The sequence below is a fragment of the Calonectris borealis genome, chromosome 1 (assembly GCF_964195595.1).
Source record: "Calonectris borealis chromosome 1, bCalBor7.hap1.2, whole genome shotgun sequence".
NCBI classification, from domain to species: Eukaryota; Metazoa; Chordata; class Aves; order Procellariiformes; family Procellariidae; genus Calonectris; species Calonectris borealis.
Window position 1 is genome coordinate 51054485 of NC_134312.1, and position 26837 is coordinate 51081321.

The 26837-nt window shown below is 40.3% G+C and overlaps 1 protein-coding gene across 1 annotated transcript in view; it reads left to right on the forward strand.

Annotated features, from left to right (window-relative positions):
- Positions 1-26837, forward strand: part of PLXNC1 (plexin C1) — a 73232-nt gene that overhangs the window by 12627 nt on the left and 33768 nt on the right. The window contains exons 3-14 of the mRNA XM_075151202.1: positions 1190-1324; positions 3370-3470; positions 8618-8732; positions 9727-9871; positions 13259-13328; positions 14719-14794; positions 14907-14960; positions 19385-19524; positions 20649-20828; positions 22133-22220; positions 23127-23333; positions 23446-23637. Coding sequence (XP_075007303.1) covers positions 1190-1324; positions 3370-3470; positions 8618-8732; positions 9727-9871; positions 13259-13328; positions 14719-14794; positions 14907-14960; positions 19385-19524; positions 20649-20828; positions 22133-22220; positions 23127-23333; positions 23446-23637 — 1503 coding nt within the window. The remainder of the gene's footprint in view (positions 1-1189; positions 1325-3369; positions 3471-8617; positions 8733-9726; positions 9872-13258; positions 13329-14718; positions 14795-14906; positions 14961-19384; positions 19525-20648; positions 20829-22132; positions 22221-23126; positions 23334-23445; positions 23638-26837) is intronic.

The following is a 26837-nucleotide window of genomic DNA, read 5'->3' on the forward strand; positions in this document are numbered from 1 at the left end:
TAAAATTCAAGGAAACATTTCATTGAACTGCTAATGCCCACAGTATCAATGTATGGAGTGTGGGATTCTCAGTTACTCTGTCTTTTGTTTCCTTGCTTGCTTTGATTTTCCAGTAGAAATATTAAATATTGTTAGATTTTGAAAGCATATTTATTTGTTTGTTAGCCTAGCTGTGTGATGTGAATAGCTGTCTGTTAGAGAGAAAAGACAAGATTCATTTTGCCTTAGCTTCTGCATAGTTGACCTACACTAGCTTAAATCGATCACCTGGAAGTGAAAGTCATCTTATCTCATTATCAAACTTCTCAACCATCCAGTTAAACGTCTTTTAGGCTTTAAGTTTTTTCTGGGTTTTACAAGAACGTGCATTTCCTGTTTACACTGCAAAGGATGACTCTCATTTTTTTGTTTTTATTAAGCAGGCAGTTGGAGAGGAAGATAGTAGAGAGCTTGGAAAACTTTTGCCCATTTGTTTCACTGTGCTTTTGATAATGAAAAATGAAATTGAAGTCTTCCGTGTCTCCTTAGCACAGTGGAGACCTTGAACATATCTCCCTTGTTTAGTCATGTGTATGGAGAACCTTATATCAATGTGGTGTGCTTATTAACTTGCAAAATAACGTTTCTGTAGTCTCTGGTTCTCTTGAATTCTATGCGAAGGGTGGTGGAAAACTGTAGAGTTGGGCAAGGTAAGAAAAAGGAATACCACCTCAGATGTATACTCACAAAAGCCACAAAGAAACTTCTGTCCTGAAAACAGTTGTCAGTAACTTGTATAGGTTCCTTTTTACATTATGGGTATCTGAATGTTAATTTGTTTTCTGAAGGCTGATACTTTCTTGTCCGTTCATAGGAGTACTTAACACATTATGACTTTGGGATATAGGCGTCTCTTCCACATTCAGTTTCTGCGTCAATCAGGAACATACTTGGTGGGAGGGATGTTTCATACACTAAACCAGTGCCAGATTCAGTGCAAAATGTGTCTGGCATGGATTTTGTTGAAATTCTGTTCGGGTGGTCTTTTCCTCCATCTTTCTGCAGTGTGAGAGCCAGCGCAGTAGGTGAATTGAATCAGGGCACAGTAAATCATCTCAGAAACTCTGATGTAGCTGAAATTAGGCTTTTTTTTAAAATGCTGACTGATCAATAAAAAGACTCGTGAATAATTTAATTTCATGTATTTTAGGCTATTCTTAATGAGGATATGGAGTCTAATTGCCCAGAGATTTTGTACGAAATTAAGGAAGAAACCTCCATTTTCCCCAAACTTCGACTTGATCCAGTAGATAATAACTACATCTATCTGTCCTCTGCCAATAAGGTAAGCACAATATTAAATAAGATAATAGATTCAAGTAAACTACTGCTTTAAGGATTTCTGCCACTTTATAAGTGAAGCATCAGTCTGGGTCAGAGTCAGACCTTAAATACCCAAACTGCTGTTACCAACTTTACATCTAATATCTGGTTATCTTGTCTGAATTTGGGCTGCACTTCTGCAGAGCTCAGAAGAGCTTCCACTGTCATGGTGCTTGCCTACTGTTGCTATGATCCAGCAACACCCTTAATCCCACGCTTATTTTATGTCATTCTGTCGAGAGAGTCTTTGTTTCTCTTTTTCCTGGAGGCATTATGCAGACTCAAGCTTGGAGGTAGCAAACAAAACTTGTAGACTCTTTGGAGACAGAGTTCCTGTGAATTAGCAATCCAGGTATTGGTAGGCCAGGGTTTGCTAGCCAGTTATGGAGTTTCTAATGTGGAGGAATCTCTTAATTTGAGAGATGGGTTTGAAGTCTTAGTTCCGCTGAAATCAATGATAAAATTCTCATCATCATCAGTTAGGCATAGACTTTAAAAACAAAACAAAACAAAACAAAAACGCAATCAGAAGTGATTAATGTGTATGCGTAGTGAGGCCAAGTAGTTCAGCAATCACTGGGAGCTACTGCATGTGAGCAAACGTGTCAGAGCTGCATGTTAAGCAGAGAGTGGCTCCCAGGAGCTGGTGCAGTTGTTGCAGCACATCCTGCAGCAGGGCTACTGAGCATCAACTCGGCAAATTCCTTTGTCTCGCCAGCAGCAGGGAAGATGGCAGTGAAAACATAAGGGCTGGCTGTCCATCTTAGCTGGACAGGATTTCACCCAGCACTCGATTACCTTCATTTACAATAAAATCACTTTTCCAGCAGTGAACATAGCATTTTAGCCTGCCATCGGAGAGAGTGGGTAAGTTGGTGGGAGAACTCCTGACTGATATAAACCATCTATCACAAATGCAGAAGGAATCAAAATTCCAGTCAAAAGTATGTGTAGATATTCAAAGTAAAGACTTGAATTTTCTTTAGCTTTGGTAAAAGAGCAAGTTGTTATAGAGGAACAACAGCTTTTAGGAATAAATGCCCCTCCCTGATCATCTCTTGGAGCTTAAATAAGGCTTCTACACTGTCTTTTTTAACTTGCTAATAGTCTCTGATGTTGGCTGGTTTCTGAACTTATTATCTCACACACATTCAGGTAAATTGAATTTTACAAGATATGACTGGAAAAAACAGTAAATATAGTTTTGCAGAAAGCCACGTATCCTTGTTGCTGTTCACAAAATATAGGAACTTTTAATTCTTCCAAATTTGTAAAAAAATGGTTTGAATTAGGAATATTTTTCTTACTAAGATTATTAATTAACATTGTTATTAATAACATTATTTGTATTTGTATTCAGTATTTGTAATCAGCTTTCTCTTTTTCTTTTTCCTTTCCTTTTCTGAAAATGGCTGGCTATGACATTTGAGCTGAATGTACAAGTATAGCTACATACAATATAGCCACAATTATCTACATTTACTTATTGAAATGGCATTTTCATCCATGTGAAGTAGTTGCATGCGTTTGTTCGAGTGTGTACATACAGTAACCTGACATGGTGATGCAAACACAGATGCATTTTGTTTTGCGCATGCATTTTTGGATGCACCTTCATCAATCATTTAAAAATCTCAGTTCTGATGAGAGGAAAATGGTGTTCTGCTAAGCAGAGCATTATTTGTAAAATATATCTCCTTTCTATTGTTATCTATAATTCACTATGTTAATCAGTCTTTCTTGCGTTAATCTGTCCATGCTGGCCTTTGAGTACTAGAACCAAATTGTCATTGTCAGAGGTGTTTCATCATCTGATGGCAAAATACAGCTTGTGTAAAATAGGCTGCATATTTCTATCCAAAGGTCTTCTGGCAGAGGGGAGTCCATAAGGAAATTTTCCTGAAGGGATCGTGCTTGGCTGCTGTCAGATTTTTAATGGTAACCCTCAATTTCCCTGTTTATGGAGGCTATTTTAATTCAGTGTGTTACTGTTTTCTTTGGTTTTAGGTGAGAAGAATACCAGTTGCAAATTGCAGTAGATACGTTTCCGAGCAAGAATGTTTATCTGCAAAGGATCCCTACTGTGGATGGTGTTCTTTGAATCTAAGGTATTTTGTGGTATTTTAGACTTTCATATAAAAGCAATGCATTATTAGTGTACATTTTGACTGGCTTGGGGCTATTCAGCATCAAGATTGTATCTACTGAATTTTTATGGAATCAATCGTAGTCATAAATGTGAGAGACTTTATTGTCATGTGGAAGGGAGCTCTGCACCTTTTAAAGACCATGTTAACCCTCAGATTTTTGAGATATACCCATAAAATATATGTTGAGCTAAGAAGAAGAAATTATTTTGATTTTAGAACAGATGTTTTTGCTTTCCAGATTGATTGAGAGATAAAATTGTATACTCGTGCTTGAAGCATCTTAATAGCTGGGAGCACCTTGCATGTGAGAACAGGGAAAAAGTGCTCAATTGTCTTCAGTATTCATAGTTCCTTGCTTTGAAACCACTGCCTTTGGTTTAGGCCAGAGGAGGAGTTCTTTTTAAACACTTCATCCTCACATTTGAGTTATTAGTTTTGCTGCTTTCTTTGAAGCAGGTTTGAAAGCTATTGTACATCTGTGGCCTGAACTGGAGAAATTCCTGGGTCGTCAAGGAAGGTCTTGGCAATTGCAAACAACCACATCATGTAAACCTACTCATAAACTAATCAAGGACCATCCAAAATTTATATAGACTTTTTGTCCTCCCTGCCCTGGTTGTGTGGCTGAGAGTCTCATTTTTCTCCTGGTTAAAATCTGTCTGCTCATTTTCATCACATGTGTGTTCATGGGCAGGTTATACTCATTTGTTCTTGTGCTCACATCGCCTTGGCTTAAATAGGTTCCCCCCCCCCCCCGCCCAATTATTCCTCAATGTTTTTGTGAAAGCAGTCTCTTTTTTCACTTTCATTTTGGTGTGCTAAGACAGCTAACTTCACTAAGATTCTCTCACATAAGACACTCCTTTCTTAACTCCATTCCAGTAGCACTTCTGTGAAGTTTATGCATCCTTTTAAAATACGGATGGCCAGGACTGTCGCAGTATTCCAGAAGAGACGTCAGCTGTGCCTTGCTCAATGGTGTTTAATCAGTCTGTCCAGGAAGCTACCTTACTTGGCGTGTCCTGGGATCACAAACGTCTTTTTCATGACAGCATCACATTGGAGGGCCACAATCATCCATGATCAAATAATGCCCCCAGGTCCTTCCCTTTCTTTGTTTTCTTTCCAACTGATGAGTTTCCAGTCTATAACACATATGGATTGTGAGATTTTTATTGCTCTAGGTACATGTTCTTGTACTTTATGCTTTTAAATGTCATCTCATTTCAAGGTTATCCGAGTTTTCCTGTGTGATATTCTCATCTTCCTCTGCATGATTTGTATCATCAGCAGATGTGGACGGTGTAAACCTTCTTTTATGCCAGTTCATCAATGATTAAAACATTAAACAAAAGTGGTTATAAGATTGATTTTTGAGGAATTCCACTAGTAGCATTCTTTTAGAACGTTGATACTACCCATTTTGGTTTGTTTCAATGTTAAGGTGATTTTGCAGAAGACCTGCTACTTTGTGTTTGCAAAGGTAGTTATTAGAAGAGAGTAGGTAGGTGTTTATTCTGTAATGTGTTTTCTTCAAATTCTCTTTTGCTACCTTGTTAGAAACTGTATATGCGGCAGTGCTAAGCTTTTCAGGCTTTTAGTTACCTTATAAAAAGTTTGCGAATAACAGTTATTAGTCAGTAAATCCCCCGTTTATGAGGGGAATCACCAAAAGTTTCCATCTGGTTGAAACAGAAACAATTTACTCTTTTGGAGAAAAAATGAATTACTATAATACGAATCCCGTTCAACACCCACATAATTTTTCACTGTTAAGCACTTAGTATCATTAAATTTTTGGTTTTGTGAAGAGAGAGCTCTGAGTGAAGCTTTAGAAAAAGAGGAAGTCATGGTTTTAGCCAGTATTTTAATCAAAGTCCATACATATCCACTAAAGCAATGTATTCCATAATAATTTTGAGATTGATGATATGTTTTATACTCTTATTGGGAAATAAATTTTATATTAAATATGCACTCCATTTTTTAAATAAAACTGACCAGCAGTGCTTCGTTTTAACGATAGTGTGAACTCAAATCCAGTATTTTGATGAAAAAATCTGCACGTCTTATTGCAAGTGAAAACAAAATGAAACAAAATGTTTCTGCTGTTCCTGTTTCTACTCTTTCTTCCATACGGACAAATGTATAAATTCTCCTTTTCACTTACAATCATTCAAAACGATTAGTCATAGCATTCTGTGATTTCTCTTAATGTTTATGGATTTTCTACAGATGAATCAGATTTACCCGAAGTATGCTGAAATCATTCCAATACAAGGCCCTGATGTTTTACATGTATTTTCCATATGGAAATAACACAATATGTCTTAGTTATCTGGCATGACCAGACTTACTTCTGAATTTGGTCAGTGTGTATGATGTGTGGACTTCATTCAGGGGCTGGTACCTTGGAAAAGGAAGCCAAAACTTTCTCTGAAACCATGCTCTCATTCCATGAGGAAATCAGCATGCTTTAGCCAGGCAGAGAGGGCAAACTCAGTAGGATCTGTAGTTAATACAAGGTTAGTGAAGCAGAGACTTAAGTAAATATGAATGAACTGGTATGCATAGGTATCGTATTACCATAATGAAATAAGAGGAACTCTATTCCAGTTGTGAAGAGGAATCTTTAGTAGTATAAAGAACTATCTTGCTATGAAAGATTAAAAAAAATCTGGACTTTGCTTTTCTCTGTACACATATCTATGCATGTCTGAAATCTGATCCTAGGGTTTCAAACCTTACACCTTCACACTTGTATAGGGTCCAGTCCAGTCCGCTTTTCCAAGGAAGCCAGACTTAGTGGTTGTCTGAGTCTGTATGTTAGTTTTCAGAACCATGTGGTTCACAAATAATATTTATCTGTTATATTCATTCCAATGTGCTTGCAAACAATATCAATTGTCTGAAAATAGGGATTTAACAAAATAGTCTCATCTTTAGGTGAGTGGAATGCATATTACTCTTGGCTGGTGCAGGGCAATTGTGAGAATTTACGCTGAGGGGCATCAGATGCTCACCTCCCCCTTTGCGAGTGCTTCCTACAAAGTGACCGTTCTCCATAGCACATTGTTTGAATGTTAAAGGTCAGCTTTTAGAGCAACAAAAGACACATTTTTCCTGGCATGAAGACAAGCGTGACCCGTTATTTTTTTTTGCCATTAAACTCTTGGATTCTTCATTGTAGATGAGGGAAACAAGTTCTCTGCTTGTGTTCCTCAAGCAGTCTAAGAAGGCAAATAACTTTGTCCTAGGACAGTTTTAAATATTCAGCTTTATAAACAGTTTTCTTTTTTAATATTTTAATATTAATGTCACTGAAATGCATACACTTATTTACTGCCAAGTATTGCAAGTGTGTTGCCTTGTGTCTGCAACATCCTCAGCCTGTCAGAAAATATAGGATGTCTCTCTCCCATGCATCATTGCCAGTGAGAGTTATCTACCCGTACATATCTGAGCATCTGGTTTATGCACTTCTGTTGATGACAGAACCCATCCCTGTGGTTCTAAAACTGTGGTGCTAATGGACCTTCGTGATCTCAGTAAGGTGAAGAGAGATATAAATGAGGCTGAAATTTGGCCTAGTTCAGACAGTTTGAAATATGTCAGGCGTAGTCCCAATTCCTTGCAGTATAGTTATGATCTGAATGTATTCAGATGCAAAGCCCCACTAGGTTCTTGTGCAGCAGGAACTCAGTTTCCTGAGTTAGACCACAAAGGAAGTGACCTAGTGCTCAACTGCATTCCAGTTGCCAACGTCTTGATCTACAGAGAAGATGGCTTTATAGTTTCTATGGTTTATGGGGTTATTTCGGGCATTTTGGAAAGTGGTGGATATTTTTCTTGCAAGTCATTCTTGTGTTATTCCTTCTGGAGAGAAAACACCTTGTTTGTGAAATACATTTATACAGTGAGCTCGTCATGAAAAAGGCCCATGCTTTGCAAGTATGTACTCATTTCTGGTTTTTAGCGAAGGAATAGTTCATTAAGGCACATGTCACTGATCACATGATTGAAGCTATACATGCTTCTATGTTTGGTAGAAAAGTAGTATTATTAAAACAATATCACATGTTACATTTATTTATAAATACTCAGTCTTAATATTAAAATATTAAGATATATGCAGTTAGCACTTGTCTTTAATTGCTAGCTATATGAAATTACTTGGAGTTAATCTATGGGTTGTTCATTAACTGTTCACAGCAGACAGTATTTTAAGGATTCACCTTTCAAACTCAGTGATTGTCCATCTAATTTGTATGCCTATGTTCTCGTTTTCTTATCACGTTTTTAATAGTAATCTTTGTAGTACTTGTAGTACAGTTTTTCCTCATTCTTCCTTAATTTTCTGTTGTGTAGTTTCTGTTTCCTACAGTTTGGCATCTATAACGTTTTTATTTACTTTGTGCCATCCTACTTCTGAAATTGATTTTATTCTTGAAGACAGAGAAATCTATTTTGAACTAGCTTTTCAAACCCATTGTTTTTAACCAAGTGCACTGACATAAAAGGGAAAGATTACCATTCACATCAGTGGGCGACAGAGGAGATTAGGAAGGAGGATGTATCTCATCAGCTATACCCATTTGTAGCATAGCTCTACATCTGAGCTTCACCCCCATCTCCTCTTATACTCTTTGGAGAGAAAGAGCAGCTTCTATAGGGTGATTAATTTCACTTTTGTATGAATGTCTAAAATAAGTTAGGTAAATTGCACCCTGAAAGAGCATATTTCTCCCCATTGAGTGTAGAGGGAACAACTCTCTAGAACTGTACAATGGAGCAATCAAGTTGGAGGTGATGAATTTCATCCTAGGCTACCAAGTCCACTGTTACTGGCCAAGCATCTAATATTTGCTTGAGTCCCATTGACTTAATCAGGACCCTAGAGCATATATCAATGCATTGTAATTTACTTTGATAAGCAGAAGATTTTACTGATTGTTTTCCTGAAGCTTTTTGCAGTTATGACCATATTCCTGTAAAAAATTAATAGTGTTCCTGTAAAAAATCAATAACATTAAATAAGTTGAAGTACAGTGTCTGAAGTCAAAGCCACGATAAGGAGGCTAGTGTAATTTTATGTATACTTTTAGGTGCACATTAAAAGAAAATTGTACACGTTCAAACAGCATAAAGGGTTGGTATAACATTACACATGCACCTGATAAAGATCTGAAAATCCTGCTAAGTTTCCCTGCCAAAAATCAGGTATGTACACCCAGTTTTATGCGTGTTTGTTTATTGTGACTTAAAATGTGTCATTTTGTCGCTTATTACAGCTTCCTTTCTTTTGTCACCATGTTCCATATATTAGTCCCTCTTATTTCAACAATTGGCAAATGTATTGGAAATCCCAGTAAGTTGAATGTGTCAATCAGATAGATGTTCTTTTCCTCTCCTATAAAATGTATCCTGAAGCTATACTTCATGATGTTGAGTCAAAAATTCACTATGCTGACAAAGGCAACGTTCCGTTATATCAGTTTATCAGCTATTTTAATATTTCCAGTGACTATATATCAAGTGCATTATGTAAGTTCTGAGTTTTGTAACAAGTTACAAAACATTCACTGGGACACATATGCTAACACAAATGCATCTTTAAGTGTTTGATATTAGTATTTACTCAGTATCTGTTCACAGCACACACAGCCTTGAGTATTTGATTATCAAGTATTGTGACTGGCCACTTAATCTGCATGCTATTGTTTCTGGTTTCCTGATTGAATGCACTAATGTGATCATATTTGTAAAGTGCTCTCAGCCAGAAACAAAGGATAATTCATTACAAGAATTCATAATTAAGTGCACTTTGATTACAGATGCAAACGTTGTCTCTCTGTGAGGATTTGTACATTCTTGCTCAAATATTTTTAAAGGACTATAACAGCATATACACTGTTATAGCAAAATTCTTGTTTTAAAATGCAAAATTATTCCAGATTGCTCCCCTAACATACCTTACTGATCCATTTAACTTCTGGAAGTAAGCAATGCTGTTGCTTTCAGGACTCTTTCTGTATTGCTGTTTCAGTTGGGAGAGGCCCTCTCCTTTGAGAGGCTACCTAGTGAATTGTCTGCTTCTGCCACAAAAATTTTCGTTTTTTACATTTCATAGTTTGTAGTTTTCTGTAAAGACAAGGTGATGACTTAACAAGTATTACAAGAAATCTGTTGTGTTCTTGTTTTTATTGTTTTATAGGTTGCTGTGGCTGCAAGTGTAAGCAAAATCCTTACTTCCTGTATGATAAAAATTGTAAAACCGGTTGAAATATTTTATGAAAATGTAGTGCTGAAAAACTCATCCTGTTTCTGCAATCTAACCACTCTGGTGATAACTGACAATGGTATGTTCTACTATTACATGTATTTAATGCTTATTCACTGTCCTTTATTACTGAGGAGAACTGAGCATAAATACAGGCCTAAGGAGTGCGCGAGTAGGTAATGTTTTTTATTAAATGTCGTTGAAAAAAATAATTCATGTTTTGTGATTTGAGTATACTCACACTATTATTGATAATTAAAGATTTGTTAATATGGAATCCTTTCTAGAAGTAATAAAACATGTTAACCTATGGCTAGAAGCAGCTTCTTCAGTTCAGCCTATAGCAGTGCAGTGTTTTAGCATTAGGAGTATATTTACATGGTGCCATTAATCACTTTCCTTTTCTTAAGGAAACTTAAGATAGCTGCAATGACAATCAAGCTGGTTGGAGCTATGGAAGCAGTGTTGGTCCAGTGCTCTGCCTTGACAAATTAACCCATTTTAACCCCTCTCTCATCTGCAAACAGAATTTGTTTTTGCAAGAAACTGTACTAGCATAAATAAGAGGAGAATCTCACTATGGATGTCTGTACAATAAATAATCTTAACATTCAATTAACTGTTTCAACCTAACTTAGACACTCGTGAGAAAGTGATTGTCCCATGTAGGGGATTAGCAGAAAAATACATGTTTCAGGCTGGTATATCTTTTTGACTTGATTTCATTCATCTTTCTGAATTATTGGTTGAATCATTTTGCAATAATTCTTACACTGCTTTGTTCACCAGTAGTTCTCAGAATTAGAGACTGAGCCATTTGTATTGGACGCATGATGCACGTGATCTGTTTTGTGCATCTAATGGGCAACTACAAGTTTTAGAATGAGGTGGTAAATGTCTAGACTTTCGAGCTGTTCCCTAGGCTTTGGTTTCAAAGATCAGATGATAATCCACAGCAGAGTCTTATTTGACTAATAGGAGGAAAACGTTCCCCTTCCATTGCTTCAAGGATCTGTATAGAAGCACAAAGCTTTTTTAATACAGGTTGACCTTGCACCTTTTTAAAGTTGCTTATGTTAGAATACAAAAGAGAGTTTTAATCTAAACTGAGGGACGAAGATAGCAAGTTCAAGGATACCATGTGCTCTTAAGTGACTTGAAGAGGAAACAGAAAATTCAGATAAATGCCTGCCTTTATCTTTTCCTAGATAATATAGCCCAAAAGACATGTAATACTCTGCATGAATCTGCTTCTCTTATAATACCTTTGTGTAGAAAGAGGAATGAAATGTTAACCAGCACTTACAATGACCTTTAGTTCTGAAGAGCTCAGTGCTGCAAAGAGCTCTCTCTCTCGGGGACCCTTGCCCCTGAAGGAGGTTCCTTGGAATATTGGGATCTCAGGAGCTCACCCTATGGCCTTTGTATGGGGAAAGCTCCTCTGGCATCATACAACTGTTGTGTCAAGTTCCTGTCCAATATTGATTTGGGAATCGAGAAGAAAAGACTTTGTCACTAGCAGGTGACAACTAGGGTGATATCCGTGAATATTGTGGTCTATTAAGCTGTCTTTAGTAAACACTATTAGTGGATTTTTAAGAGGGGCAAAGGCATTAGAGAAAAAAAAAAGTCCTTTATTGACCCCGTCCCAAAGGCCATGTTTTCTTATAATTATTGAGTACATTGTTTTGTACTCTCTTCTAGGACTAAGGCTTTCTCTTACTCCATTAGCAGGTTTTCAGACTATAGTGTTACGGAAGCCAGCTTGCCTTGCCTGCGCTTTGTGCCAAAGATGAGCCCTTTGACAGTGTTAACTAGAAGGCTGTGAGCTTAGCTTGTGCCCACCAGTATTACTGCCACTCACATGCTCTTACGAGCTGAGATGTATTAGTGGATAATGCAAGTGTGGAAGTTATATTGACTATTTATGGTACCTCGTGTAAAGTGACCTCAGTCTCACAAGAAGATGCACTTGCAAAACTCCTTCAGGCATCATTTCTGGAAAAGAACATTTTGAAAATACCTCCTACTCAGTGCAGTCTGATGCATTTTGAAAGGTCAGCCCAGGCCATACAGAAAATAATAGGTTCCATTAATTTCAACACAGACAAAATCAGGAAACTATATTTGACAGTGTTGTTTTTGAAGTATTTGTACAAACTTAAGAGAGAAGACAAGCTCTGCCAGAAGCAGGTAAATTCCTTACTTTTACTTACTACTCCTAGTAAAATACTATTTTTCAGTAGCTCATGGCTTGAGACCCTTCTCATACAATGACCTAGGCAAGTGATTTAGGCAATTTTGTGCCCAACATATCAGATTACTGCAGATACGTAGATTTCTGGAGATGCAAATAGGTGCTTGGTGAAGGATTTCAGAACATCTATGTGTGCTCATCCACATCTTCAAGCATTAAAACACCTTTAAAAATCAGACTCTTTGCTATCCGTTTAGTAAGGTATTTAAGCATAGGAACAGTCCCAGGGGTTGTTTCTAACCAGTGCAGGTGACCTGTGCAGTGAGCACCCAAGTGCCATGCTGACGTGTGGAGCTAGGAGATACTTCTGATCTAACAATGTAGATGTAGCCAAAGCTGGTTTTCATCTGAACAAGCCAGCCTGTGATAAAGACAAAGCTTTCTCTACCTTTGCAAGGTAGGTATACTTTAAATCTGTGTAACTTTCCCAGATTAAAAAGCTATCTACTTCCTAGCATAGAGAAGCCAGAAAAGTCTGCACACATGGGTTTCATTTGATCTCAGACAGTCATTCATTTCATAGACGTACACATCTGCAGGCACGCAGATGAAAGGGACCATGGCTTAAGTGGTATGTATCTAACTGTATTTTTCAATGTGGTATTCTGCTCGTGGGAGAAGATACTCTTTCATTCCACAGCTGTCAGTGAATTGTCGGTATAGTAATTGCTAGCTGAAATAATGGCAAATTGACTCGTGCAATCATAAAAGATTTAAATAGGATGAAAATTGCTACTGCATAGATCACAAAAGAAGACTCTGAAACCAAGTCTCTGAGACAGAGAGAGAGAGAAGTGTGGTATGTTGGGGTCTCTTGCATTAGAACAGTGTGTTGTGTTGGAAGGCTTGAATTCAGGGTCTGGCTGTGCCACAGTATACTACTGTGTGCTCTTCAGGAGATGATTTTACACCCCTGCTCCATGGTAGCATTGTATCTGTATCTTGACAATAATGTTACTTTTGTATGTCATACGGTGTTGCCATCAAGCTTAATTAATGAATGTGTATAAAGTCTTGAAATAACTCAGCTGAAGGGTGCTATGGAAGGACAAAATGCAGTTATTTTTATCAAAAGTGTGAGTGAATGTATGAGAGAAGGTGCATACCATGTAGAGAACAGCTGAAGGCACATGACCTTTCAACTCAATTATTTTTTTACAGTTATTTCTTGTAATGTCCAGCATATCTCTAACAGTCACATTTTTCCAGATTGTCTAGTTCTCGAAGCATCGCTGTCCTCAAGCTCTTGGAATATCACACAAACATTTCGGTTGAAAAAGTAAGAGCCTGGTTCTTATGGAAGTTCACTGAGGTGTTTGTGTGTGTGTGCGGGGGGGGGACTGAAGTATGATCTTTTTTTTTTTTGGTATTTATTAAGGAAATAACATTTCGCTAAAGATAGTCAAATCCATTTTCTTGGCCCATTCCTCCTTCTCCTCTTTTTTTATTGTCCTTAGAAAGCTGCTTCTTGTGATGACTCTCTTATTTAATGGGACCCTGGCAGCTAGCTGTAGGAGAGTCATTACAATGACTGAATTTATGACAAGTGCCTGAAGAGATAATAAAGGATGTCCCAATGACATTAAAATCCTTTTTGTCCTTGTGAAAAAGGTGGGCCCCTGGTACTTGGGATAAGACCTAGATCATAGGAGTCGAGAGATTCTGTAAAAGTCACTTTATGGAGCTGTTTTTTTAACAGAGCCAGATGCAATTTAAATATGGTCCATAGGTAACATGAATACAATTAAACGAGAAAGTAATATCTAATCTGCTAATAGGAATAATGAATACCTATTGTTCTGTACATATTATTTTTCAGAGCCACACTCTTTGTTGAGAGCTTGCAGTAGAAAGCGTTTGTGCCCAGCACGTGGCCTAACCCTTTATGATATGCGGTTGTTAAAACTTAGAAAGATCTGGCTAACATATGCTGTAGGTAACTACAGTGGTCCCGTTCAGTTACCTACAGCATATGTACAGCTCCCCTGTACAAAGAGGCTAATTCATAGGCACCTGGGGTGAAATTGAACTCCTGCTTTTTGGGAAGTGGCACATCACTTCCCTGTGCCTGGAGCAACACAGGGAAGGAACTGTCTTTCTCTAAATCAGAGCATTTCTCAGCATGCGTGGAGAGGGCCTGTGCTGCTCTTGGCTCTCCTCCATGCTGATAGATGCATCGCAAAGCAAGACAGGGACAAACTAGTCTCCAACAGGCATATTTTTTGCTAGGGGAAGGCAATAGCAAACTAGCAATACTTGCTAGCACTATACACACAGAACAGAAGTTCAGGCAAGCTGTGAAAGAATCAGTGATGGTTTTCTGCCCTTTTCTGGTTAAAAAGTACTATTTGGCCACTTACATACTGGAGAAAACCACAGCAAAATGAAACCCAAAGTGTTCCGTCTGCTTCATGCTTTTTGGAAATTTATGACTCTCAGCATCTCAGCACAGATTGTATTTCATACTAAATTTGTCCTCGGAATAAGCACAACAGAACAATAGGCTTGGAGGGTAAATGCAGGTTATATGTTTTACGCATTTCATTACATGTTTGCCAGGTTGTTCTCTTGGGTTTGTGCTTTTTTCTGTCACTTGAAATTTCACATTCATGGCTGAATCTAGATTGAGTTCCTGTGTCTTACAAAAACTCTGTTTTCTGTGTTACCAGCTGCTCACGATGTATACACAAGGGTGAGTGTGCCAGCTGCAAATGGATGCGTGTCTCTCCTGCCACCACCTGCCAGGTGAAGTTTGTTGGGGAGGACTGGAATCCCCTGTGATGCCTTTTCCTTGTATTTTTTACATCTGAGCAGCAATCTGTCTCTTCCTTGTCCTGACATGCTGATTTTTTTTCAGGATAGTTGTAATGCAACTGCTTCCAAGGGGATCACCACTGCGCAGAAAACAGAGGTTAGTTAGCATTTTAAGATCAGCATTATTGATGTTCTGTGTGTTGAGGGAGAAATTTATTTAAAATGAGAGCACTTTGCAGGAAGAATAGAGATACAGATGAGGAGGCAGTCAGTTGGTTACATAGAAAGGTAATGCAGAACTTGGATCGATACTGTTTTTTCCTAGTGCTTTTCAGATCCAGGCATTGAGACAGTGAACACTGCAATAGTCATGTGCCTACCTCTAGATGCAGTATTTACAATACTGCTTTAAATGCCAAAGTCCCTGTATGCTGTATTTAGGCAATCCACAGGAGCCAGCGTGCTGAGGGCTGGGTTGTGTAAGCTGACCAACAACAAAAAAAACCAAAGGAGGACATTTCGGACTTAATCTCTTACCTAGACTTAAATGCATGTTTGAGTTCTGCTGTCACAGACAGCTCTGTGAAACTAGGTTTCAGAGTCTCAAACCTCTTCCTCATTTTATGCAGCCAGATCACAGCTTTTCCTGAAATGTAGCTGCCAGAGGAGCAGAAGGAAGGGGAGGACGTGCCACCCAGTTTCTGCATAACAGACCAGTGACTAGAGGATGCATCCAGGAACTGAAATCCCTGGGTGTTAGTAAATCCCTCGTTCACACTTACAGAAAAATTTTCCTTGCTTCCAGGCTGTAGACAAAACTGGAGATGGAGCTACTCTCCATCCATCCCACTCAAGCTGGTCACTGGAAAGGAAGGAGTGTTGCTGGTGCCAAAGTACCTTCTGAATCTGGTTGTTGAGTTCTCTATTGAAATCGTATAGAGTGTATGTGAGCATACAGGCTATACGATTTGCTTCGTAGGCCAGCCCTTTAACCACGAGGTTATCCCTTCATTCTTTATGGTGCCAAAATGGTTTTGTTTTCTCATAAAACTGAGCGATCTTGTCATCAGTGGTTGCTTATGACATGCAGGTGTTAGGAAAGAAATGAGTAGTGAAGAGAAATTTGACTGATGAGTAAGTACATAGAGATTTGCTGCCTCCACTTTTTGGTTTCTGCTTTTCTGTGAGTGATAACGTGGTTAGTATAAATAGCAACTGTGTTCTTAACTCTAAATGTTTCGTTAGAACTACCCAAACTTTCACCTGTGAAGACAGGAATTACCTCTTTCAGGTACCTCTCAGCTGTTCAGCTGAGGTTTCTTAAACAAAATCACAAAATCCATTTTGTTTTTCACAGAAACGAGTGGGGTTGTAATACTTGTGCTTCTGAGCATTAATATTCTGGATTTGGTCTGCATATAAAGCATTACGGCTGGTGAAAGAACAGAAGAAATTCTTCTTTGCTCTGCTTCCAAGTGCATTAATTTGACATTGGTAAATAGTTGGAATTGCCTGGGAGATGGCTTTCTTCCACATGCCTTATTTTGGAAAGACAGTGATGGACAAGGCAGTGAAAGCACTAGAGGCAGTCCAAAGGCAGATGTTTATTTAGAAGTGATTGATCCATTCAGAGGGCTTGAAATTGCATTTGAAATCCTGCTCTCCTTTGACTGCTAGTGCTTTAAGGAGAACATACTGGAGAGCTGAGAAAGAGGATTTGTGTTTTCCCACAACCCCAGCCGAGCATTTAGATTAATATACTTTTTTTTTCAGTGGCAGCCCCAGCCCTCCTCCTGTCTCCAGCTGCTGGTTTCCATGCATGCACCTTCCCCCTCCCTGCGCCAGAGCAGCAGTTGGAGCGGTTGCACGAGTACGCTTGGCTGGGGAACTGATTTGGCTGGGAATAACCGTTGTCTTTCAGCAGGTTATTTTTCATCTGAGCCAGTTCCCCGATGCAGTTCTTCGCGTGGCCTCGGGGCCCCGTGCTAGCACCGCAGGAGGGGCTGTGCCAGAGCCGGGACGAGCTCCCCCGGGGTGGCAGAGGCTGCTTAACCTGGGCTCCTGCCAGATATCTCGCTGCGACCTGCAGCCATGCTAAGCACACCTCTGAGGATGTGGCTGCCACTGTTTACACAGCCCCAGGGAAGCGTTAGGCTGTCCAGGGGACGGGGTGGGGGGGCTGCAGCTGAGAAATGTGGAGCTCTATTGAAGTTGACAGGGCTGTGCTGATTTACATTACCTGAGGACCTGGCGCACGCTTTCTGTATGTCTCTCTGCATGTTTACACTGCTTCCATCACGTGCCTCACAACTAGTGATTTTTATAAATATCCTTCTGCCTCTCTGCTGTCTCCCTTCCCTCTTGCTGCCGAGCGTCTCTCCCCCTGCCACGCAGCAACTGGAAGGTCAGTGGCTCTCTGGCGCTGGGGAAACGAGCACCGCTTGGTCCCTCCCGCATTCAGTGAGGAAATTCACAGTTTCGTTTGCTGCTGAAGAAAGTGCTGCGGACCATGGCGGTCAGGCCGGGAAGTAGGCTCTTGAATAACCAAGGCCAGCTTGCCTCAGCGCTGCGAGTGACTGCGCTGACGCCATGAGTCCAAGGCAGGACGCGGTGAGGGAGTCCATATCGTGTAGCCACAGGGAAGGCACGATTTCGGGGGGACTGAAACTTCCAGAGTGAACCATTCTTCCTGCGATTTCTTCTTGGTGTCAGGGAAGAAACAAGGCAAGCTAAGCTGAGGCACCCCATGGTGTGCGGTGCCTGGCAGAGAGACCAGCGGGAGCCGTGAAGCGCCGCAGCGTCCTGCCGCACCCCTGGGCAGGGGATGCCTGGCGCTTCCCTCACCGGGGCTCACAGATCTGGGAGATCTCCGTGTCTTTGTGTTACACTGTGTTATTCCTGTGCTTAGGGCTCCCTGCTGGTTACCAGCGAGAGCCCCGAAGCAGCGTTTTACTCCTTTCTGTGGTATTTGGCTTCTGGATTTGTGCGAGGATATTGACTCTCTGTAGTGCGCTGGAGGCTGGGCACAAGCAGAGGGATGGGACGCGGGTGGAGAAAAGCACTGATGCTTCGCTGGCTTTAATCTCTCAGATTTCTTCAGTTGTCCTGCTTGCATACTAAGGGTTAAATTGATCCCCAGGTCAGGGTGGGAGTGAATTTTCCCCCTCAGGCTGTTTGTCAGGGGTTTCCTTTGCCCTCCTCCATTATCCATACCAGAGGTCATCTTGGAGGCCCTTTTGCAGGCCCTCTGGCCCCAGCCTTTGCACCTTCTTGCCCTTTCCTAAGGTCAAGTCGCAGCTTTCGATCAGTTGTGACAGGTCTCACATTTGCTCCGGAGCGCTCCGGCGTTCAGCGAGCCATGGTAGCATGTGGGGACAACGTGCCGGGGACCTTTCTGAAATGGGCAAATGCTGTGTTTGCAGTGGATGGCAATGTGACCCCGGTGGTCCCCTCAGGCCACCAGCCCGAAGGCGTGGTGCTGCTCTGGGTAGATGAAAAGATCAGCGGGGAGAAAAACCCTGTGGCAAGGACTTTCCTAGAGGTTTTGCACCAACACCCTTCTTAGAGTCGGGAAGGCTGAACTGCCCAGTGGATTGTGTCCACAGGTGCACAGCAGAAATCAGGATAATCACAATACTCTAAAAACTCACTTTAAACTGGTATTATAGGCAGTCTAAAAGCACGCTAGAAATCATTTGCCTGAGAAGGTCCCAAACAGTTGTGGTTTTACATGTGTTTTTTCCTGGTTTTTTGAATGTTTTCAGTTTGTCGTCTGTGTGATTACAAAACTGGGGAAGCAGCAAAACTGATTAAACATGAGATGCTGTCAAATGTATCAAGTAAATACACTAGGGAAAAAATCTCTCTTCTTGCTTGGTAGTGTTAGTAAGTTAGAATAAGTAAATACAAAGACACACAAAGAAAAGCACAGTTTAAAAATTGGCCACATTTCTGCAAGACTGTGACAGCATCAGAGCAAACGAGGATTATTCTTAAACGCTGGAAAATAGATTTGTAAACTTCTTAGCATCAAAATGGGATACCAAAAAATCCCCACATTTGTGTTGTACCTTTAGCTCTATGTATGACTTTGAAAAAACTTTCTAGTAAAGCTAATTCTGGGGCTCTTTCTTGACTTTTCATTCTAGGATTTGACCCTGCTTCCCCTTTTCAGGTCTTGAGAGATGCCTTCATTTGTTTCTCTGATCTCTCATAGTGACAGCACTATGGGTTTTGTCTTGCGTTGTTTCTTAGTTCTTCAATGGTCACACAAAGTGTATCATTTCAAGCTGGGTTTTTGTGATACTTACCTTCCAGTATGTCAGATGGTGATTCCTTTGGGCAACTTTGTTATGAGCTAAATCGAAATATAAAATATGTAGGTAAAAATAGTTGGCTTATAAATAAGTTGTGATTGACAGTACTTCCCAGGATCAAGCTTAACAAGATTTGAAATTAATAAGAAAAATGTACCCCAGTGCTATAAAACCCACATTCCTGAGTGGTGGTGGTTTTTGCAGCTGTTGTTTAACTGCCTGCCCTTTTTATAACCAGATTTTGCTTTGCTTTGTTTCCTAATAGCATATCAGCATTCATTCCATTGAACCTTTGTGGATTTCTACATTAGGCAAAAGTGAAATAACAGTCAAAGGAGAAAACTTTACACGTGCATCAGGCATTAAACTGATACTGACTGGAGTCACTGGCTGTAAACCAGACATGTGAGTTAAGCTCTGAAAAATAACACTGTTTACTTTGCATAGTGAAAATTATACCCATTTTGCCCTAGCAAAAAAACTGTGTGAACAGTTGTCATGGGCCCCTCCTCAGCAGAGGCAGGGATGCTCTGCACTCCTTTAGTTATACTTCCACTTTAAATTCCTGAAGGTTGGAAATGAATTTGGTGTTTGGGTACAATACAAAGGATGGGTGAGTAGGTGGGCAGCTCTCAGCAGTAGTTATGGCTGTTTTGTACCAGTGGCATTCTGTGCCTTGCAGCAGGCAACAAGAAGTTAGGTCACAGGAAAGCCTCAGATTTTGTTTGATTCTCCTCTGCTTCAAAATATCCTCCATATATTCTAGGATTCTGCTTGTGAAAGCACAGACACCATGCCAGGGAAGGGCATCTCATGCAACAGCGTGTACTCTTCTCTGTTGATGATTGCAGAGTGTAACCCCCTAGATAATTAGGCTATCTTATTCTGAATCAGTCATTTTCAGGTGCAGCTACAATGGCTGCCTGTGATTACCAAGCCCATTTTACATAGCTAGCACTTGAAAAAGTATTCACATGGTACAGTTCAATTTTCAGTTCAACCATGAATTCCTTGGGGACAGAAAACAAAAGGAGAGAAGGATGGAGAAAGGGGAAAGAGGGAGAGAGAGGAAGTAGAGACATAGAGGAAGTAGAGAAAGGGAGGAAGGAAAGAAAGGGAGAAAGGAGGGGGGGAAGAGAGAAAAAAAGAAGAAAGAAAAGGAAACTGAAGATTCTCATTCTTGACTAGCTAATGTGTTGGTAGCGCAGAGAAATACACAGCAAAGTACACAGTTTACACAGCAAAATCACACATTGCATTACATAGCCTCATCCCAAGGCCGTAAGACCAATATCTGTACCATCTTCTGTGATTATTGTGACACATAGCAACTTCATTCAAAAGATGCCCTACTTTGTCTTTTCAAGTCCCTGCTCTCTCTTTCCACCTCCATCTGGCAGCTCAAAGAGAGATTCATTCCTCTTCTCTCCCCATCCTTTGCTTAAGGTTATAGCCTTTGTGTAGTAACACCAATGAGTGGCATAGTGGCATCTGTGTTTCAGCATCTGACTGTTTTCTTTCTCCTCCAGCATTAAAGTTAGAAATGTGCTAAACGATACACAAATGACATTTGCTCTCCCACCAACACGTAAAGAGGCCAAAAGTATATGTATACAGGCTAATGGGAAAAAATGTTCACCACCAATGACCCTACATTATGTTTCACTGCCATCATGTTTTGGAATCACACCAAATACTTCCTGGATCAGGTAAATTTGTCTTCCTATACTTTTATTTATTAAAATGTAGTCCCACTGAGCTGATATGAGCCTCCTTCCTTGGCCAGACTGCAGCTGATGTAAACTTGGATAACTGCTGTAACCTGTTGTGAGGATGAATTTACGCGGGTGAATTGATTTAACATTTAACATACAAATAGGGTCATGATAGCCGCAAGACAGATCCTGTGTTCTGCAGGATTCTGTAAACTCCTTCCTGCCCACTGCAAGTCTCCTTTGTAGAAGTCAAACCCAGTTTCTTCATACTAAAGCGAAATCCAAAATATGGGTAGCACCTATAAATTCAAACTCCAATTAACTTTGATTTCTTGATACTAATATACCCTTCCCCTCTGAAACAGTATAAAGTATCAGCAAATTGGAAATGATGTGAAAATAATCACCTCTGCAGTGATACGCACAGACTTGCTTTGGGACCGGGTTTCCTAAAGCCAAAAGAGCCCTTTTCAAGCCTCTGCTGTGTTCTGTAGGAGACTCACAGCTCCGGTGAAAGACTTACAGGGTGGTTTTAAGATATTCTCAGGCACAGCTTTCCACCTGTCCCTCTGCCTGCACAGTTTTTACCCACTTTCACGTTCTTAATCTGATATCTGGGCATCAAGCACTGGCAAGTGTGGATTTGAGGTAGTAAGTTGGGCTGGCAGCTGCAGCAGCTGAGCAGCTAGGACACATGCTCTCATCTCCAGGTGATGGGCAGCTCAGGCAGCTGGAAATTAATAATACCTTAAACCACTCCAACTGTGTTCAGCAGAGATTGCGAGCCAGAGCCCTCAGACATAAGCACCATTGTGTGTGCTGAGACAGATGGTCTGAACACTGCCGAGAATGTTTCCTGTGAGGTGCTTGGCACCATCGGTTTGTCCTGAAGAAGGCAAGAATTAAGCACAGGCAGGGCTGCTCTGGGGCAGTGAAATACCATGTCTTCAAGATAGAATATTAAATCACGGTCTAGTTCTTTGGCTGCATGAATAGAAAACAAGGTGGAGAGTCCCTGAAAAGGAGTATGCATGTATATGCTATCAAGTCATTTGGTTTTGCAGTAGCAAAAGTATTTACCATTACGTTATGAAGAAAGAATGGGAGTACAGGAATATAGGAAGTACACAGTTATAGCTCAAATTATCTTGTCCTGCAGTTTGACTTTATTATATTGGCTGCTACCAAAGCAAAATGCACATGGGTAGTTTATTCACAGCTGAAGCCTTAATGCAGGACTTACCTGTGAGAAAACAGATAATGTTAACCTCCCTTCCCCCCCCCCCTTTTTTTTACAGTGGTGGTCGCAAAATTACTACGGTTGGTAGAAATTTTAATGTGGTGGACAGTGTGATTATTTCGGATGACCAGAGATCAAACCTCACCGTAAGTCTTAATCTCCTTTACAATACCAAATAGAGGTCTCTTAAGGGATTAGGTTTTATTCCTAAGGTTTCAGGAGGATCTCAATGTTTTTCAAACACTTTGCAGGCACACATCAGTCACCTTACTGAAATAAATATGACCACTTGTAGGATTATAGTTGCACACATTCTCAGTATGGGATCATGACTGCACATAAGCTACTCTCCTGCATAATTCCCTGAGCCTTTTTTCTATGCTCTAGAGACTTGCTCCAAATTCATCCTTTCTGAGCCTCCCCAGCCTCCATATATGGGTCTGTTGGAGGAGGGGGTGGTGTACTTCTCTCTGGCTTTGTGTTGAGAACCCAAATGGTGCCGCTGCCTCAGCAAGGGGCGGGAGACGGAAGCTGATTTTGGGATGAAACCCTTCCTCCAAGGCTGTGAGGTGAGCACCCTGTTTCCTCCCGGGCTTGCAGCACAGAGACTAGAAAACAGCAGCACCACCCCATGGCATAACCAATGGGGTGACTGTAGCAACTCCCCTCTATCAGGAGTTAAGCTGGGGAGAGCCAATGCCCAGGGGTGCTGGAGAGCTAGTCCTGCTCTTCTCTTGTCACCTGCATTGAGGGGAAGGAAGGAGAAATCACTGTCGCTATTCCCGTCTCACTGCAGGAAATAGCTGCCTTAGCAGTGTGCAATCTGCCTTAAAGCAGCGTGCAGAGTGCGTGATAAATGTGCTTAAAGGTAGACACAAGCTCAACACAGAAACTTTCCCAGGTGCTCTGCGTGCAGCCCTGATCGCAGAGAAGAGGTTTAGCAGATATCTGTGTGAAGTCAGGAAGATGTTAAAATGATTTCGAGTGCCTCTGTAGTTGTACCCACTGTTGAGTGCTTAATGACTGTTACAGCTTTGCTGTTGCATTTCTAGGTCTCTAGGTGTCCTGGAAATGAATCTGAATATCATTACTTAACGCCAAGCCTGAGCCATGCAACAGAGGGTAAAGTTGTTGATATGATGTTAAAAGTGGAAACTACCTTTATACCATGTGTCAAATTACACTATCACCCTGACCCAGTGTTCATTAACTACCAACTGCACACTGAGCTGGATCCTGATCTGGAATTGAAAATATATGTAAGTTTGAAAGTGATAAACTATAATTCCTTACTTAAAATCGTCATTGGGGATCGTTTTACTTCTTACTGTATTTAGTGACTGTTTATTATCTTCAATTTTTTCCCTCTAGAAAGAAAATGACAACTTGAATATTTCTAAAACTGAGGTAGAGGTTTATCTGTCATATATGAATGGTGCACAGACCAAAAAGATATGGTTCAGCGTCCAAAATATTACCAAAAAACCAGACCGTAGCACCATACTGTGCAAATTCAAAAGGGAAGGAACAGACAAGATTGACTTTTCCACAGTGAAAGTTTTTGTAAGTAGAATTCCCTTTTGTTGCAATTTAACAATATTTGGATATTTATGCAAATGTAGTAAAATGTAGCATTAATGCTGTGGTCATGAATACTCTTTATAGAGGGAGGAGCTGGATGCATTTTTTGTTCTCCTGGTACTGGGTAGTCCGGTTGTCTTCCTCACATCTAAGCATGCCTGCCCAGCTTAGGTACTGAGTCCATTCACTGGCTGGTTACTGCTGTAGTGTCAGAGGTAGGCTTTGCAGTCCAAGCTGAGCTCACTGCTGCTGAGCTCCAGGAGAGCGGTAGCTTGTCAGACCTCTGGCTGCAGTACAGACGTCACCGATAAAGCATCACTGGCTCCAGGAGAGCCCCTCATCTTAGATCTGTAAGCAATCTGCTGCTGCAGTGTGGCCATGAGGAAAAGGGTTGTGTCCTCCTGTTCACTTTTTCCCACTGAAGTAGGTAAGGATCTTGAACAGTGCATAGTGATCACCACTAAGACAGAAGAGAAGGCATTTCTGGATGAAAAAGGGGGTAAAATTCAGCGTGCACTGGGGAGGCCAAAATGCTTTGAACATACGGCACAAAGCCAACCCCAAATATAAGAATATTAGCATGGATGGCAAAGCTAAATGGCAGCTTAAGATATTTGCTCCATGAATAAGATGAAGATATGAAAAAGGGGGTAAAATTCAGCGTGCACCAGGGAGGCCAAAATGCTTTGAACATACGGCACAAAGCCAACCCCAAATATAAGAATATTAGCATGGATGTCAAAGCTAAATGGCAGCTTAAGATATTTGCTCCATGAATAAGATGAAGATATGAATTTTTTAAAAAGCAATCATCACCATTTATGAGGGAGAAAAATGGTGCCAGACTCTTATTGCAGTGCATGGTGGTATAAAACTGAAATAACTCTATTGACTTCAAGGCATATGGCTTATAGTAAAGATTAACGAAGCTATTCTCAATTTCATATCACTGTTAACTGATCCCCCATCTGTGGATCCTGCCGTCTGAGCCAGTTATGGCATGGAAAAGCCTTTCTGGGATTGGTGTTGCATTTAAATATTAACATTGCCTTGCAATATCACATGCTCATCCTGCAAGCTTCATAGGAGTGACTGTCATAGAAAGGTCACCGCTTCGCTAAGGCAAATCAAATGCAATAGTTATAAATGTCACATTTCACTTCTGGTACCTTAAAAATTATTTTTTCCAACATCAAGAAAAATGTAAAAGTAGGAAAGCATCACGTATTTTTTCAATCTTATAAATAAATCATCATAGAAGAAGTAGGGCCACTCTGAAGAAAGGATAAGCTGAGTATAAAAGATAGCTATGGCCCAAGAATAAACGTATCTCTTGCTTTAGTTTTCAGGAAGAAAGAGGATATTGAGTGTGGGGTCAAAGACAGGATGATCAGTCTGAATGGAGGTGTCAAAGAAGAAAACGCCATTCTTGTGACAGAAGTAAGATTCAGATAGATCAAGGGGCTCAAGACAGCTGGAACAGGATCATTCCCATCGCAGCACTGAGAAAGAACTGGCACATGATTTTGAAGGCTTAGTAGGAAAGATTTTAAATAAAACTGTAGAGTCAGAAGAGGTACTCTATGACTGGAGAGCAGCAAATATAAAACCAGTATTTAAAAGAAAAAAAAAAAACACTAGGCAAATAGAGGCTTGCTGAGTTAATCCTAGCTCTATGTAAAGCTTTATAATGTATTTTGAATGAGGAACTCATGAAAGGCCTGGAGGTTAATGGAAAACGGGATAATTGTCAACTTCTTTTTAATAAAAGCAGATTATGCTAGATATCTTTATTTGGTAAGATGAGTGATTTCCTCAAAAACAAAAAAGCGGAAGATCACATGTATCTGGAAGTCATTCACTAAACTACTTAACATGGTGATTATGAAGATGCTAGGGATTAGAAAAACTGGGTGCTGTGTGGGGAGCTGACTCTGGGCAATGTTGATTTTCATACAGATATTATTTAATATCACTAGTCACTTGCGCACAAAAATAAGGCATGTACTAATAACATTTGCTGATGACATAAAGCTCAGAGGCATTACCAGTCCAGAGGATGTTTTATAATGTCATGGAGGAAGAATGAAATGAATTTAGGAATAGGAATCGGGTTAATTCAGATGTATCTTATTTAGTCCGTGATTCATAAGCAAGGTAAATAAAAGATAAGGGAAGAAATGGGGCCACTGGGTAGGAAAGTTATGGTGAAGATTAAAGATAATCTAAGTATGAATGAAAAATTAAATGAATGCTTTGCCTCAGTTTTCAATAAGCAGGGATGAGTAACAGGAATTTCTGCTTTAGGAATGCTTTGGTTGGACATGACAAGTGGAGAAAGTCAGGTGTATTAGTCACGGGATGATTAATGTATTTAGCCACCAATGCGTTTCAGCCTTAGAAAAGGCAAATGGGATCCTAGGAAGGCTCAGACTGAAAGTACTTTGTATAGGAACTGTGAAAACACAGAAACAACCGAGGAAAAAAATACATTTGATGGAGGAACTAGGTCTGCTTTGTCTTCTGTTCTTTGTAGCCCCAGAAATACGAAGGCTGTGTCCTTTCAGCCCTGTGGGGTTTCTTTGCTTGCTCATGTCCATGTAGCTGCAATGTGACGATCCAGTTGGCAGTGTCCAGCTGCCCTGGCTGCTCACCTCCTGTGACAGTCAGTGATTGAAATCACCAGATCTCTGCCTTCCCTTCTGTAACCCAAAATAATTTCAACCCAACTCTCCTTTTCAATTATCTCAGGCTCATTTCTATCCCTGGCACTTGGTGGAATTCTTTTTTCTGTGTCAAAGCGTATTTTTACTTCTAGTCTGTTTATAGTCTTAGCTACCCTTTATTTATGTGCTTTCACAGTCCTCTTTGAGATCCTCCATTGTGAAATTTCTTCTGCCATAATTATCAGTGGTGAATGCCTCAGTTTGGCATCTGGCAGACTTCAGCACTTTTGTGTATTCCTAAGAATTAATGCCTGTCCTGCCTTTGACAAGCCCAGTGACTGTTGGGGGATGTTGTACATGTATTGTATGTTGTATTTGTTCTTAAGCGGACCTTCAGGAACACCCTACATCCTACATAAAGAGGTTGAAACTTCTGCAAAGAAATAGGGAAGAGAGCTGTGGGCCAGGTGTCTATCAAAATTTTTACTTCCCATGAGTCTTACCGTACCTTTCTGA